Consider the following 16,375-nt stretch of genomic DNA (forward strand, 5'->3'; position numbering starts at 1 on the left):
AACAAGGTTCATATGGGTGTCCATAATTGCTCAGACTTCATTACCCCTTTTCCTCTACAACTGAAGGGCTTTTTCCTATATCTTGTCTATAAAATTAAAAAGTTGAAAATGCATAGGAGGTATTTAATGCTAGAGATGGGCTGGGTCCCCACAGACTTACAGAGTTATAGAATTTAATAGAGAGAATTATAGAATTCCACTATAGAGAATTATAGAATTCTACTGTTAGAAGAAATTGTTGCAATTATCCAATTTGAACCCTGTATTTTTTAATAAATAATATAACTAAAAACTCATAATAAATGATGAACTGATTAACTTACAAATACTGGAGGGATAGCAGGCCTTCAAATGTGTCTTTATGTAATTCGGTCAGATAATTGTCCCTGAGAATTCTGCAAAATGAAAAGGTCATTTCTGGGTCAAAATGCAAAAATAACTACAACTATTTGCTACACAGGACCGCTAGATGTGAGAGAAACCTGGGTAATGGTGCCACCAAATACACTAATTCTTATTTAATGTAGGGATGGTGATCTCTGCTGTTTGATTCAAATCTTTTCTTCTCACATACTCCTTTGTCTCTCTCCTCTCTCTCTCTCTCTCTCACACACACACACACACACACACACACACACACACCCCTATCCACTCTTCACACCAAAATGTACATTTAATGCCTACTCTCTGGATCACAAAATCTCTGTTAGAACCCAGCCCTGAGTGGCAAAAACATGGACAGAACTGCCACTTCCTCCTCTCTTTTCCCAAATTTTATTGTGGAAGCCCTATTTATAACCATATCAGTGCTACAAGTAAAGCCATCTAATTTTTTTCCCCATCTAAAAAATATCTGTGAGAACTAAAAATGTGCATAAAATGCACATAACATAAATGCTCAGTTTAATAAGTGTAGAGTAAATACCCGTGTAACACTATTTGTTCATTCTACTGTTGGTGGATACTAGATTTTTCTAATTTTTAGTTATTATAAACAGTGCTGCTTTGGACATTTTTCTGTTTATATCCTAGTACACATTTGCCTAAGTTTCTCCAGGATTTAACAGGGGTACAAAATTGTCTTCCTAAGAGGTTGTGCTATTTCAAGCTGGCAGATTGAAACATGCCAAGTCTCTACCAAACTCCAAACTCCACCAAAGTCCCTAAGGATGATTAGAAAAGATACAATTAGAAAATCCACAACCTTAGCTCAAAGCCAAGGGAGTAGCTCTACAAACACTCCCCACCAGAAATGCCTTGGAGCCACCTACAGGGTGATTAGCTGGGATACTGCAGTAGGACCAAGGACAGCACATCAACCCCACATCCTTCCTCCTTGGATCTGGCAGCAAAGGGTGTTTTCTTCCAGGCAGGAGCCATTGGTGTTAGAAGGGGGCAGGGTCCCAGAACCCTGGAGGAAGGGTATACACTCTGACTAGCCATTAGAAGTCACCTCCCACCTCTTCTTTAACTCTCAGGGGGACCTGTCACCAATAACAAGCCCCGTGGTTCATTTCACCTCTTCCTTAGGACCAGAAAACAGAAGCAAGTCAAATCTCAACTACAAAGATAAATTGCACTCAGGAATGACCAAATGGAGTGAGAAAGCCAATTCTATTCAGGACAGAAAATAAAAAACAAATATAACAGCTTATAGTCAATGACACAGTTAACAGAGAAAACACAAAAGGATTTGAGAATACCAACATTAATGGGGCACCTGCGTGGCTCAGTCGGTTAAGCATCCGACTTCGGCTCAGGTTGCAGTCCATGGGTTCAAGCCCTGCACTGGGCTCTGTGCTGAAGCTCAGAGCCTGGAGCCTGCTTCGGATTCTGTGTCTCCCTCTCTCTCTGTGCCTACCCTGCTCATACTCTGTCTCTCTCTCTCTCAAAAATAAATAAACATTAAAAAAATTTTTTAAAAAGGATTAATGAAATACACAGCTTTGCATGGCATGGACAAAGAATAAACACTGAACCTCCATAGCAAAGAACATTAGTATCTCTGTATGTCTAATGTACAGAGATATATGCAAACATTTCTTCCTTGACAATGAGGCTGGAGAGATGTTTATTCTGTAATTAGCGAAGTTAGAGGCATTTCTGATGTTTGTTTAGTGTAAACATTTCTAACTATACCACTTAACCATCATTATATTTTTAAAGATTTCATTTTTTTTAAGTAATCTCTATACCTAACATGGGGCTCTAACCTACAACCTCGAGATCAAGAGTTGCAGACTCTAATGACTGAGACAGCCACGTGCCCCTTAGCCATCATTTTTTTAATGTTTATTTATTTTTGAGAGAGACAGAGCATGAGTGGGGGAGGGGCAGAGAGAGAGGGAGACAGAATCTGAAACAGGCTCCGGGCTCTGAGCTGTCAGCACAGAGCCCGACACGGGGCTCAAACCCACAAACTGTGAGATCACGACCTGAGTCAAAGTCGGACGCCCAACCAACTGAGCCACCCAGGAGCCCCAACCCCTTAACCATCATTTTAAACATCTATTTTTATGGTGGCATAAGAATTTCCACACTGATCACAGGAATCTACTCCTGAAGCCAAGTGCACATTGTATGTTAGCTAACTTAACAATAAATGACATAAAAAATAATAATAAAAAAATAAACTAATAAAATTTCCCACACTGAAATCCTTAATCTCTTAATAATTTAATATGTACTTGGTAATACTGCTTACATAATTCACCTGCTTAGTTAAATATTTAATATCTAAATATTTAATTTAGATTAAATTATTTAAAAATTCTGGGTTAATGGCATTCAAATTAATGTAAGTGTTCTATATTTTCTTGTCTTGTAGGTGACAATTTGAGGTTAACTTCAATTCCTCTCATTTTACTAAGCCAACTTTTTCAAACCTTTTCTGTAAAGGCCAGACAGTAAATATTTTAGGCTTTGCAGGCCATATACGGTCTCTGTCACATATTCTCTGTTTCTTTCTCTTCTTTTCTCTTTTACAGCCCTTTAAGAACATGAAAATCATTCTGAACTCATAGGTTGTATCAAGACAGACCATACACAGGATTTGATCCATGGGCCATAAATAATAAATATAAATAAAAGCAGATGGTATATGAACACTTACATAACAAGGTTCATATGGGTGTCCATAATTGCTCAGACTTCATTACCCCTTTTCCTCTACAACTGAAGGGCTTTTTCCTATATCTTGTCTATAAAATTAAAAAGTTGAAAATGCATAGGAGGTATTTAATGCTAGAGATGGGCTGGGTCCCCACAGACTTACAGAGTTATAGAATTTAATAGAGAGAATTATAGAATTCCACTATAGAGAATTATAGAATTCTACTGTTAGAAGAAATTGTTGCAATTATCCAATTTGAACCCTGTATTTTTTAATAAATAATATAACTAAAAACTCATAATAAATGATGAACTGATTAACTTACAAATACTGGAGGGATAGCAGGCCTTCAAATGTGTCTTTATGTAATTCGGTCAGATAATTGTCCCTGAGAATTCTGCAAAATGAAAAGGTCATTTCTGGGTCAAAATGCAAAAATAACTACAACTATTTGCTACACAGGACCGCTAGATGTGAGAGAAACCTGGGTAATGGTGCCACCAAATACACTAATTCTTATTTAATGTAGGGATGGTGATCTCTGCTGTTTGATTCAAATCTTTTCTTCTCACATACTCCTTTGTCTCTCTCCTCTCTCTCTCTCTCTCACACACACACACACACACACACACACACACACACACACCCCTATCCACTCTTCACACCAAAATGTACATTTAATGCCTACTCTCTGGATCACAAAATCTCTGTTAGAACCCAGCCCTGAGTGGCAAAAACATGGACAGAACTGCCACTTCCTCCTCTCTTTTCCCAAATTTTATTGTGGAAGCCCTATTTATAACCATATCAGTGCTACAAGTAAAGCCATCTAATTTTTTTCCCCATCTAAAAAATATCTGTGAGAACTAAAAATGTGCATAAAATGCACATAACATAAATGCTCAGTTTAATAAGTGTAGAGTAAATACCCGTGTAACACTATTTGTTCATTCTACTGTTGGTGGATACTAGATTTTTCTAATTTTTAGTTATTATAAACAGTGCTGCTTTGGACATTTTTCTGTTTATATCCTAGTACACATTTGCCTAAGTTTCTCCAGGATTTAACAGGGGTACAAAATTGTCTTCCTAAGAGGTTGTGCTATTTCAAGCTGGCAGATTGAAACATGCCAAGTCTCTACCAAACTCCAAACTCCACCAAAGTCCCTAAGGATGATTAGAAAAGATACAATTAGAAAATCCACAACCTTAGCTCAAAGCCAAGGGAGTAGCTCTACAAACACTCCCCACCAGAAATGCCTTGGAGCCACCTACAGGGTGATTAGCTGGGATACTGCAGTAGGACCAAGGACAGCACATCAACCCCACATCCTTCCTCCTTGGATCTGGCAGCAAAGGGTGTTTTCTTCCAGGCAGGAGCCATTGGTGTTAGAAGGGGGCAGGGTCCCAGAACCCTGGAGGAAGGGTATACACTCTGACTAGCCATTAGAAGTCACCTCCCACCTCTTCTTTAACTCTCAGGGGGACCTGTCACCAATAACAAGCCCCGTGGTTCATTTCACCTCTTCCTTAGGACCAGAAAACAGAAGCAAGTCAAATCTCAACTACAAAGATAAATTGCACTCAGGAATGACCAAATGGAGTGAGAAAGCCAATTCTATTCAGGACAGAAAATAAAAAACAAATATAACAGCTTATAGTCAATGACACAGTTAACAGAGAAAACACAAAAGGATTTGAGAATACCAACATTAATGGGGCACCTGCGTGGCTCAGTCGGTTAAGCATCCGACTTCGGCTCAGGTTGCAGTCCATGGGTTCAAGCCCTGCACTGGGCTCTGTGCTGAAGCTCAGAGCCTGGAGCCTGCTTCGGATTCTGTGTCTCCCTCTCTCTCTGTGCCTACCCTGCTCATACTCTGTCTCTCTCTCTCTCAAAAATAAATAAACATTAAAAAAATTTTTTAAAAAGGATTAATGAAATACACAGCTTTGCATGGCATGGACAAAGAATAAACACTGAACCTCCATAGCAAAGAACATTAGTATCTCTGTATGTCTAATGTACAGAGATATATGCAAACATTTCTTCCTTGACAATGAGGCTGGAGAGATGTTTATTCTGTAATTAGCGAAGTTAGAGGCATTTCTGATGTTTGTTTAGTGTAAACATTTCTAACTATACCACTTAACCATCATTATATTTTTAAAGATTTCATTTTTTTTAAGTAATCTCTATACCTAACATGGGGCTCTAACCTACAACCTCGAGATCAAGAGTTGCAGACTCTAATGACTGAGACAGCCACGTGCCCCTTAGCCATCATTTTTTTAATGTTTATTTATTTTTGAGAGAGACAGAGCATGAGTGGGGGAGGGGCAGAGAGAGAGGGAGACAGAATCTGAAACAGGCTCCGGGCTCTGAGCTGTCAGCACAGAGCCCGACACGGGGCTCAAACCCACAAACTGTGAGATCACGACCTGAGTCAAAGTCGGACGCCCAACCAACTGAGCCACCCAGGAGCCCCAACCCCTTAACCATCATTTTAAACATCTATTTTTATGGTGGCATAAGAATTTCCACACTGATCACAGGAATCTACTCCTGAAGCCAAGTGCACATTGTATGTTAGCTAACTTAACAATAAATGACATAAAAAATAATAATAAAAAAATAAACTAATAAAATTTCCCACACTGAAATCCTTAATCTCTTAATAATTTAATATGTACTTGGTAATACTGCTTACATAATTCACCTGCTTAGTTAAATATTTAATATCTAAATATTTAATTTAGATTAAATTATTTAAAAATTCTGGGTTAATGGCATTCAAATTAATGTAAGTGTTCTATATTTTCTTGTCTTGTAGGTGACAATTTGAGGTTAACTTCAATTCCTCTCATTTTACTAAGCCAACTTTTTCAAACCTTTTCTGTAAAGGCCAGACAGTAAATATTTTAGGCTTTGCAGGCCATATACGGTCTCTGTCACATATTCTCTGTTTCTTTCTCTTCTTTTCTCTTTTACAGCCCTTTAAGAACATGAAAATCATTCTGAACTCATAGGTTGTATCAAGACAGACCATACACAGGATTTGATCCATGGGCCATAAATAATAAATATAAATAAAAGCAGATGGTATATGAACACTTACATAACAAGGTTCATATGGGTGTCCATAATTGCTCAGACTTCATTACCCCTTTTCCTCTACAACTGAAGGGCTTTTTCCTATATCTTGTCTATAAAATTAAAAAGTTGAAAATGCATAGGAGGTATTTAATGCTAGAGATGGGCTGGGTCCCCACAGACTTACAGAGTTATAGAATTTAATAGAGAGAATTATAGAATTCCACTATAGAGAATTATAGAATTCTACTGTTAGAAGAAATTGTTGCAATTATCCAATTTGAACCCTGTATTTTTTAATAAATAATATAACTAAAAACTCATAATAAATGATGAACTGATTAACTTACAAATACTGGAGGGATAGCAGGCCTTCAAATGTGTCTTTATGTAATTCGGTCAGATAATTGTCCCTGAGAATTCTGCAAAATGAAAAGGTCATTTCTGGGTCAAAATGCAAAAATAACTACAACTATTTGCTACACAGGACCGCTAGATGTGAGAGAAACCTGGGTAATGGTGCCACCAAATACACTAATTCTTATTTAATGTAGGGATGGTGATCTCTGCTGTTTGATTCAAATCTTTTCTTCTCACATACTCCTTTGTCTCTCTCCTCTCTCTCTCTCTCTCTCACACACACACACACACACACACACACACACACACACACCCTATCCACTCTTCACACCAAAATGTACATTTAATGCCTACTCTCTGGATCACAAAATCTCTGTTAGAACCCAGCCCTGAGTGGCAAAAACATGGACAGAACTGCCACTTCCTCCTCTCTTTTCCCAAATTTTATTGTGGAAGCCCTATTTATAACCATATCAGTGCTACAAGTAAAGCCATCTAATTTTTTTCCCCATCTAAAAAATATCTGTGAGAACTAAAAATGTGCATAAAATGCACATAACATAAATGCTCAGTTTAATAAGTGTAGAGTAAATACCCGTGTAACACTATTTGTTCATTCTACTGTTGGTGGATACTAGATTTTTCTAATTTTTAGTTATTATAAACAGTGCTGCTTTGGACATTTTTCTGTTTATATCCTAGTACACATTTGCCTAAGTTTCTCCAGGATTTAACAGGGGTACAAAATTGTCTTCCTAAGAGGTTGTGCTATTTCAAGCTGGCAGATTGAAACATGCCAAGTCTCTACCAAACTCCAAACTCCACCAAAGTCCCTAAGGATGATTAGAAAAGATACAATTAGAAAATCCACAACCTTAGCTCAAAGCCAAGGGAGTAGCTCTACAAACACTCCCCACCAGAAATGCCTTGGAGCCACCTACAGGGTGATTAGCTGGGATACTGCAGTAGGACCAAGGACAGCACATCAACCCCACATCCTTCCTCCTTGGATCTGGCAGCAAAGGGTGTTTTCTTCCAGGCAGGAGCCATTGGTGTTAGAAGGGGGCAGGGTCCCAGAACCCTGGAGGAAGGGTATACACTCTGACTAGCCATTAGAAGTCACCTCCCACCTCTTCTTTAACTCTCAGGGGGACCTGTCACCAATAACAAGCCCCGTGGTTCATTTCACCTCTTCCTTAGGACCAGAAAACAGAAGCAAGTCAAATCTCAACTACAAAGATAAATTGCACTCAGGAATGACCAAATGGAGTGAGAAAGCCAATTCTATTCAGGACAGAAAATAAAAAACAAATATAACAGCTTATAGTCAATGACACAGTTAACAGAGAAAACACAAAAGGATTTGAGAATACCAACATTAATGGGGCACCTGCGTGGCTCAGTCGGTTAAGCATCCGACTTCGGCTCAGGTTGCAGTCCATGGGTTCAAGCCCTGCACTGGGCTCTGTGCTGAAGCTCAGAGCCTGGAGCCTGCTTCGGATTCTGTGTCTCCCTCTCTCTCTGTGCCTACCCTGCTCATACTCTGTCTCTCTCTCTCTCAAAAATAAATAAACATTAAAAAAATTTTTTAAAAAGGATTAATGAAATACACAGCTTTGCATGGCATGGACAAAGAATAAACACTGAACCTCCATAGCAAAGAACATTAGTATCTCTGTATGTCTAATGTACAGAGATATATGCAAACATTTCTTCCTTGACAATGAGGCTGGAGAGATGTTTATTCTGTAATTAGCGAAGTTAGAGGCATTTCTGATGTTTGTTTAGTGTAAACATTTCTAACTATACCACTTAACCATCATTATATTTTTAAAGATTTCATTTTTTTTAAGTAATCTCTATACCTAACATGGGGCTCTAACCTACAACCTCGAGATCAAGAGTTGCAGACTCTAATGACTGAGACAGCCACGTGCCCCTTAGCCATCATTTTTTTAATGTTTATTTATTTTTGAGAGAGACAGAGCATGAGTGGGGGAGGGGCAGAGAGAGAGGGAGACAGAATCTGAAACAGGCTCCGGGCTCTGAGCTGTCAGCACAGAGCCCGACACGGGGCTCAAACCCACAAACTGTGAGATCACGACCTGAGTCAAAGTCGGACGCCCAACCAACTGAGCCACCCAGGAGCCCCAACCCCTTAACCATCATTTTAAACATCTATTTTTATGGTGGCATAAGAATTTCCACACTGATCACAGGAATCTACTCCTGAAGCCAAGTGCACATTGTATGTTAGCTAACTTAACAATAAATGACATAAAAAATAATAATAAAAAAATAAACTAATAAAATTTCCCACACTGAAATCCTTAATCTCTTAATAATTTAATATGTACTTGGTAATACTGCTTACATAATTCACCTGCTTAGTTAAATATTTAATATCTAAATATTTAATTTAGATTAAATTATTTAAAAATTCTGGGTTAATGGCATTCAAATTAATGTAAGTGTTCTATATTTTCTTGTCTTGTAGGTGACAATTTGAGGTTAACTTCAATTCCTCTCATTTTACTAAGCCAACTTTTTCAAACCTTTTCTGTAAAGGCCAGACAGTAAATATTTTAGGCTTTGCAGGCCATATACGGTCTCTGTCACATATTCTCTGTTTCTTTCTCTTCTTTTCTCTTTTACAGCCCTTTAAGAACATGAAAATCATTCTGAACTCATAGGTTGTATCAAGACAGACCATACACAGGATTTGATCCATGGGCCATAAATAATAAATATAAATAAAAGCAGATGGTATATGAACACTTACATAACAAGGTTCATATGGGTGTCCATAATTGCTCAGACTTCATTACCCCTTTTCCTCTACAACTGAAGGGCTTTTTCCTATATCTTGTCTATAAAATTAAAAAGTTGAAAATGCATAGGAGGTATTTAATGCTAGAGATGGGCTGGGTCCCCACAGACTTACAGAGTTATAGAATTTAATAGAGAGAATTATAGAATTCCACTATAGAGAATTATAGAATTCTACTGTTAGAAGAAATTGTTGCAATTATCCAATTTGAACCCTGTATTTTTTAATAAATAATATAACTAAAAACTCATAATAAATGATGAACTGATTAACTTACAAATACTGGAGGGATAGCAGGCCTTCAAATGTGTCTTTATGTAATTCGGTCAGATAATTGTCCCTGAGAATTCTGCAAAATGAAAAGGTCATTTCTGGGTCAAAATGCAAAAATAACTACAACTATTTGCTACACAGGACCGCTAGATGTGAGAGAAACCTGGGTAATGGTGCCACCAAATACACTAATTCTTATTTAATGTAGGGATGGTGATCTCTGCTGTTTGATTCAAATCTTTTCTTCTCACATACTCCTTTGTCTCTCTCCTCTCTCTCTCTCTCTCTCTCTCTCACACACACACACACACACACACACACACACACACCCCTATCCACTCTTCACACCAAAATGTACATTTAATGCCTACTCTCTGGATCACAAAATCTCTGTTAGAACCCAGCCCTGAGTGGCAAAAACATGGACAGAACTGCCACTTCCTCCTCTCTTTTCCCAAATTTTATTGTGGAAGCCCTATTTATAACCATATCAGTGCTACAAGTAAAGCCATCTAATTTTTTTCCCCATCTAAAAAATATCTGTGAGAACTAAAAATGTGCATAAAATGCACATAACATAAATGCTCAGTTTAATAAGTGTAGAGTAAATACCCGTGTAACACTATTTGTTCATTCTACTGTTGGTGGATACTAGATTTTTCTAATTTTTAGTTATTATAAACAGTGCTGCTTTGGACATTTTTCTGTTTATATCCTAGTACACATTTGCCTAAGTTTCTCCAGGATTTAACAGGGGTACAAAATTGTCTTCCTAAGAGGTTGTGCTATTTCAAGCTGGCAGATTGAAACATGCCAAGTCTCTACCAAACTCCAAACTCCACCAAAGTCCCTAAGGATGATTAGAAAAGATACAATTAGAAAATCCACAACCTTAGCTCAAAGCCAAGGGAGTAGCTCTACAAACACTCCCCACCAGAAATGCCTTGGAGCCACCTACAGGGTGATTAGCTGGGATACTGCAGTAGGACCAAGGACAGCACATCAACCCCACATCCTTCCTCCTTGGATCTGGCAGCAAAGGGTGTTTTCTTCCAGGCAGGAGCCATTGGTGTTAGAAGGGGGCAGGGTCCCAGAACCCTGGAGGAAGGGTATACACTCTGACTAGCCATTAGAAGTCACCTCCCACCTCTTCTTTAACTCTCAGGGGGACCTGTCACCAATAACAAGCCCCGTGGTTCATTTCACCTCTTCCTTAGGACCAGAAAACAGAAGCAAGTCAAATCTCAACTACAAAGATAAATTGCACTCAGGAATGACCAAATGGAGTGAGAAAGCCAATTCTATTCAGGACAGAAAATAAAAAACAAATATAACAGCTTATAGTCAATGACACAGTTAACAGAGAAAACACAAAAGGATTTGAGAATACCAACATTAATGGGGCACCTGCGTGGCTCAGTCGGTTAAGCATCCGACTTCGGCTCAGGTTGCAGTCCATGGGTTCAAGCCCTGCACTGGGCTCTGTGCTGAAGCTCAGAGCCTGGAGCCTGCTTCGGATTCTGTGTCTCCCTCTCTCTCTGTGCCTACCCTGCTCATACTCTGTCTCTCTCTCTCTCAAAAATAAATAAACATTAAAAAAATTTTTTAAAAAGGATTAATGAAATACACAGCTTTGCATGGCATGGACAAAGAATAAACACTGAACCTCCATAGCAAAGAACATTAGTATCTCTGTATGTCTAATGTACAGAGATATATGCAAACATTTCTTCCTTGACAATGAGGCTGGAGAGATGTTTATTCTGTAATTAGCGAAGTTAGAGGCATTTCTGATGTTTGTTTAGTGTAAACATTTCTAACTATACCACTTAACCATCATTATATTTTTAAAGATTTCATTTTTTTTAAGTAATCTCTATACCTAACATGGGGCTCTAACCTACAACCTCGAGATCAAGAGTTGCAGACTCTAATGACTGAGACAGCCACGTGCCCCTTAGCCATCATTTTTTTAATGTTTATTTATTTTTGAGAGAGACAGAGCATGAGTGGGGGAGGGGCAGAGAGAGAGGGAGACAGAATCTGAAACAGGCTCCGGGCTCTGAGCTGTCAGCACAGAGCCCGACACGGGGCTCAAACCCACAAACTGTGAGATCACGACCTGAGTCAAAGTCGGACGCCCAACCAACTGAGCCACCCAGGAGCCCCAACCCCTTAACCATCATTTTAAACATCTATTTTTATGGTGGCATAAGAATTTCCACACTGATCACAGGAATCTACTCCTGAAGCCAAGTGCACATTGTATGTTAGCTAACTTAACAATAAATGACATAAAAAATAATAATAAAAAAATAAACTAATAAAATTTCCCACACTGAAATCCTTAATCTCTTAATAATTTAATATGTACTTGGTAATACTGCTTACATAATTCACCTGCTTAGTTAAATATTTAATATCTAAATATTTAATTTAGATTAAATTATTTAAAAATTCTGGGTTAATGGCATTCAAATTAATGTAAGTGTTCTATATTTTCTTGTCTTGTAGGTGACAATTTGAGGTTAACTTCAATTCCTCTCATTTTACTAAGCCAACTTTTTCAAACCTTTTCTGTAAAGGCCAGACAGTAAATATTTTAGGCTTTGCAGGCCATATACGGTCTCTGTCACATATTCTCTGTTTCTTTCTCTTCTTTTCTCTTTTACAGCCCTTTAAGAACATGAAAATCATTCTGAACTCATAGGTTGTATCAAGACAGACCATACACAGGATTTGATCCATGGGCCATAAATAATAAATATAAATAAAAGCAGATGGTATATGAACACTTACATAACAAGGTTCATATGGGTGTCCATAATTGCTCAGACTTCATTACCCCTTTTCCTCTACAACTGAAGGGCTTTTTCCTATATCTTGTCTATAAAATTAAAAAGTTGAAAATGCATAGGAGGTATTTAATGCTAGAGATGGGCTGGGTCCCCACAGACTTACAGAGTTATAGAATTTAATAGAGAGAATTATAGAATTCCACTATAGAGAATTATAGAATTCTACTGTTAGAAGAAATTGTTGCAATTATCCAATTTGAACCCTGTATTTTTTAATAAATAATATAACTAAAAACTCATAATAAATGATGAACTGATTAACTTACAAATACTGGAGGGATAGCAGGCCTTCAAATGTGTCTTTATGTAATTCGGTCAGATAATTGTCCCTGAGAATTCTGCAAAATGAAAAGGTCATTTCTGGGTCAAAATGCAAAAATAACTACAACTATTTGCTACACAGGACCGCTAGATGTGAGAGAAACCTGGGTAATGGTGCCACCAAATACACTAATTCTTATTTAATGTAGGGATGGTGATCTCTGCTGTTTGATTCAAATCTTTTCTTCTCACATACTCCTTTGTCTCTCTCTCTCTCTCTCTCTCTCTCACACACACACACACACACACACACACACACACACCCCTATCCACTCTTCACACCAAAATGTACATTTAATGCCTACTCTCTGGATCACAAAATCTCTGTTAGAACCCAGCCCTGAGTGGCAAAAACATGGACAGAACTGCCACTTCCTCCTCTCTTTTCCCAAATTTTATTGTGGAAGCCCTATTTATAACCATATCAGTGCTACAAGTAAAGCCATCTAATTTTTTTCCCCATCTAAAAAATATCTGTGAGAACTAAAAATGTGCATAAAATGCACATAACATAAATGCTCAGTTTAATAAGTGTAGAGTAAATACCCGTGTAACACTATTTGTTCATTCTACTGTTGGTGGATACTAGATTTTTCTAATTTTTAGTTATTATAAACAGTGCTGCTTTGGACATTTTTCTGTTTATATCCTAGTACACATTTGCCTAAGTTTCTCCAGGATTTAACAGGGGTACAAAATTGTCTTCCTAAGAGGTTGTGCTATTTCAAGCTGGCAGATTGAAACATGCCAAGTCTCTACCAAACTCCAAACTCCACCAAAGTCCCTAAGGATGATTAGAAAAGATACAATTAGAAAATCCACAACCTTAGCTCAAAGCCAAGGGAGTAGCTCTACAAACACTCCCCACCAGAAATGCCTTGGAGCCACCTACAGGGTGATTAGCTGGGATACTGCAGTAGGACCAAGGACAGCACATCAACCCCACATCCTTCCTCCTTGGATCTGGCAGCAAAGGGTGTTTTCTTCCAGGCAGGAGCCATTGGTGTTAGAAGGGGGCAGGGTCCCAGAACCCTGGAGGAAGGGTATACACTCTGACTAGCCATTAGAAGTCACCTCCCACCTCTTCTTTAACTCTCAGGGGGACCTGTCACCAATAACAAGCCCCGTGGTTCATTTCACCTCTTCCTTAGGACCAGAAAACAGAAGCAAGTCAAATCTCAACTACAAAGATAAATTGCACTCAGGAATGACCAAATGGAGTGAGAAAGCCAATTCTATTCAGGACAGAAAATAAAAAACAAATATAACAGCTTATAGTCAATGACACAGTTAACAGAGAAAACACAAAAGGATTTGAGAATACCAACATTAATGGGGCACCTGCGTGGCTCAGTCGGTTAAGCATCCGACTTCGGCTCAGGTTGCAGTCCATGGGTTCAAGCCCTGCACTGGGCTCTGTGCTGAAGCTCAGAGCCTGGAGCCTGCTTCGGATTCTGTGTCTCCCTCTCTCTCTGTGCCTACCCTGCTCATACTCTGTCTCTCTCTCTCTCAAAAATAAATAAACATTAAAAAAATTTTTTAAAAAGGATTAATGAAATACACAGCTTTGCATGGCATGGACAAAGAATAAACACTGAACCTCCATAGCAAAGAACATTAGTATCTCTGTATGTCTAATGTACAGAGATATATGCAAACATTTCTTCCTTGACAATGAGGCTGGAGAGATGTTTATTCTGTAATTAGCGAAGTTAGAGGCATTTCTGATGTTTGTTTAGTGTAAACATTTCTAACTATACCACTTAACCATCATTATATTTTTAAAGATTTCATTTTTTTTAAGTAATCTCTATACCTAACATGGGGCTCTAACCTACAACCTCGAGATCAAGAGTTGCAGACTCTAATGACTGAGACAGCCACGTGCCCCTTAGCCATCATTTTTTTAATGTTTATTTATTTTTGAGAGAGACAGAGCATGAGTGGGGGAGGGGCAGAGAGAGAGGGAGACAGAATCTGAAACAGGCTCCGGGCTCTGAGCTGTCAGCACAGAGCCCGACACGGGGCTCAAACCCACAAACTGTGAGATCACGACCTGAGTCAAAGTCGGACGCCCAACCAACTGAGCCACCCAGGAGCCCCAACCCCTTAACCATCATTTTAAACATCTATTTTTATGGTGGCATAAGAATTTCCACACTGATCACAGGAATCTACTCCTGAAGCCAAGTGCACATTGTATGTTAGCTAACTTAACAATAAATGACATAAAAAATAATAATAAAAAAATAAACTAATAAAATTTCCCACACTGAAATCCTTAATCTCTTAATAATTTAATATGTACTTGGTAATACTGCTTACATAATTCACCTGCTTAGTTAAATATTTAATATCTAAATATTTAATTTAGATTAAATTATTTAAAAATTCTGGGTTAATGGCATTCAAATTAATGTAAGTGTTCTATATTTTCTTGTCTTGTAGGTGACAATTTGAGGTTAACTTCAATTCCTCTCATTTTACTAAGCCAACTTTTTCAAACCTTTTCTGTAAAGGCCAGACAGTAAATATTTTAGGCTTTGCAGGCCATATACGGTCTCTGTCACATATTCTCTGTTTCTTTCTCTTCTTTTCTCTTTTACAGCCCTTTAAGAACATGAAAATCATTCTGAACTCATAGGTTGTATCAAGACAGACCATACACAGGATTTGATCCATGGGCCATAAATAATAAATATAAATAAAAGCAGATGGTATATGAACACTTACATAACAAGGTTCATATGGGTGTCCATAATTGCTCAGACTTCATTACCCCTTTTCCTCTACAACTGAAGGGCTTTTTCCTATATCTTGTCTATAAAATTAAAAAGTTGAAAATGCATAGGAGGTATTTAATGCTAGAGATGGGCTGGGTCCCCACAGACTTACAGAGTTATAGAATTTAATAGAGAGAATTATAGAATTCCACTATAGAGAATTATAGAATTCTACTGTTAGAAGAAATTGTTGCAATTATCCAATTTGAACCCTGTATTTTTTAATAAATAATATAACTAAAAACTCATAATAAATGATGAACTGATTAACTTACAAATACTGGAGGGATAGCAGGCCTTCAAATGTGTCTTTATGTAATTCGGTCAGATAATTGTCCCTGAGAATTCTGCAAAATGAAAAGGTCATTTCTGGGTCAAAATGCAAAAATAACTACAACTATTTGCTACACAGGACCGCTAGATGTGAGAGAAACCTGGGTAATGGTGCCACCAAATACACTAATTCTTATTTAATGTAGGGATGGTGATCTCTGCTGTTTGATTCAAATCTTTTCTTCTCACATACTCCTTTGTCTCTCTCCTCTCTCTCTCTCTCTCTCTCTCACACACACACACACACACACACACACACACACACACCCCTATCCACTCTTCACACCAAAATGTACATTTAATGCCTACTCTCTGGATCACAAAATCTCTGTTAGAACCCAGCCCTGAGTGGCAAAAACATGGACAGAACTGCCACTTCCTCCTCTCTTTTCCCAAATTTTATTGTGGAAGCCC

General features: G+C 38.1%; 1 protein-coding gene across 1 annotated transcript in view; it reads right to left on the reverse strand.

The window, feature by feature from the left end:
• The window catches only part of LOC122207336 (leucine-rich repeat-containing protein 37A-like), a 151,580-nt gene that overhangs the window by 99,969 nt on the left and 35,236 nt on the right, over window positions 1–16,375 (reverse strand). The window contains exons 8-13 of the mRNA XM_042917438.1: window positions 15,904–15,975; window positions 12,791–12,862; window positions 9,671–9,742; window positions 6,554–6,625; window positions 3,438–3,509; window positions 324–395 (exon numbers count right to left, since the gene is read on the reverse strand). Coding sequence (XP_042773372.1) covers window positions 324–395; window positions 3,438–3,509; window positions 6,554–6,625; window positions 9,671–9,742; window positions 12,791–12,862; window positions 15,904–15,975 — 432 coding nt within the window. The remainder of the gene's footprint in view (window positions 1–323; window positions 396–3,437; window positions 3,510–6,553; window positions 6,626–9,670; window positions 9,743–12,790; window positions 12,863–15,903; window positions 15,976–16,375) is intronic.

Source organism: Panthera leo, chromosome E1, assembly GCF_018350215.1.
Source record: "Panthera leo isolate Ple1 chromosome E1, P.leo_Ple1_pat1.1, whole genome shotgun sequence".
Classification (NCBI taxonomy): Eukaryota; Metazoa; Chordata; class Mammalia; order Carnivora; family Felidae; genus Panthera; species Panthera leo.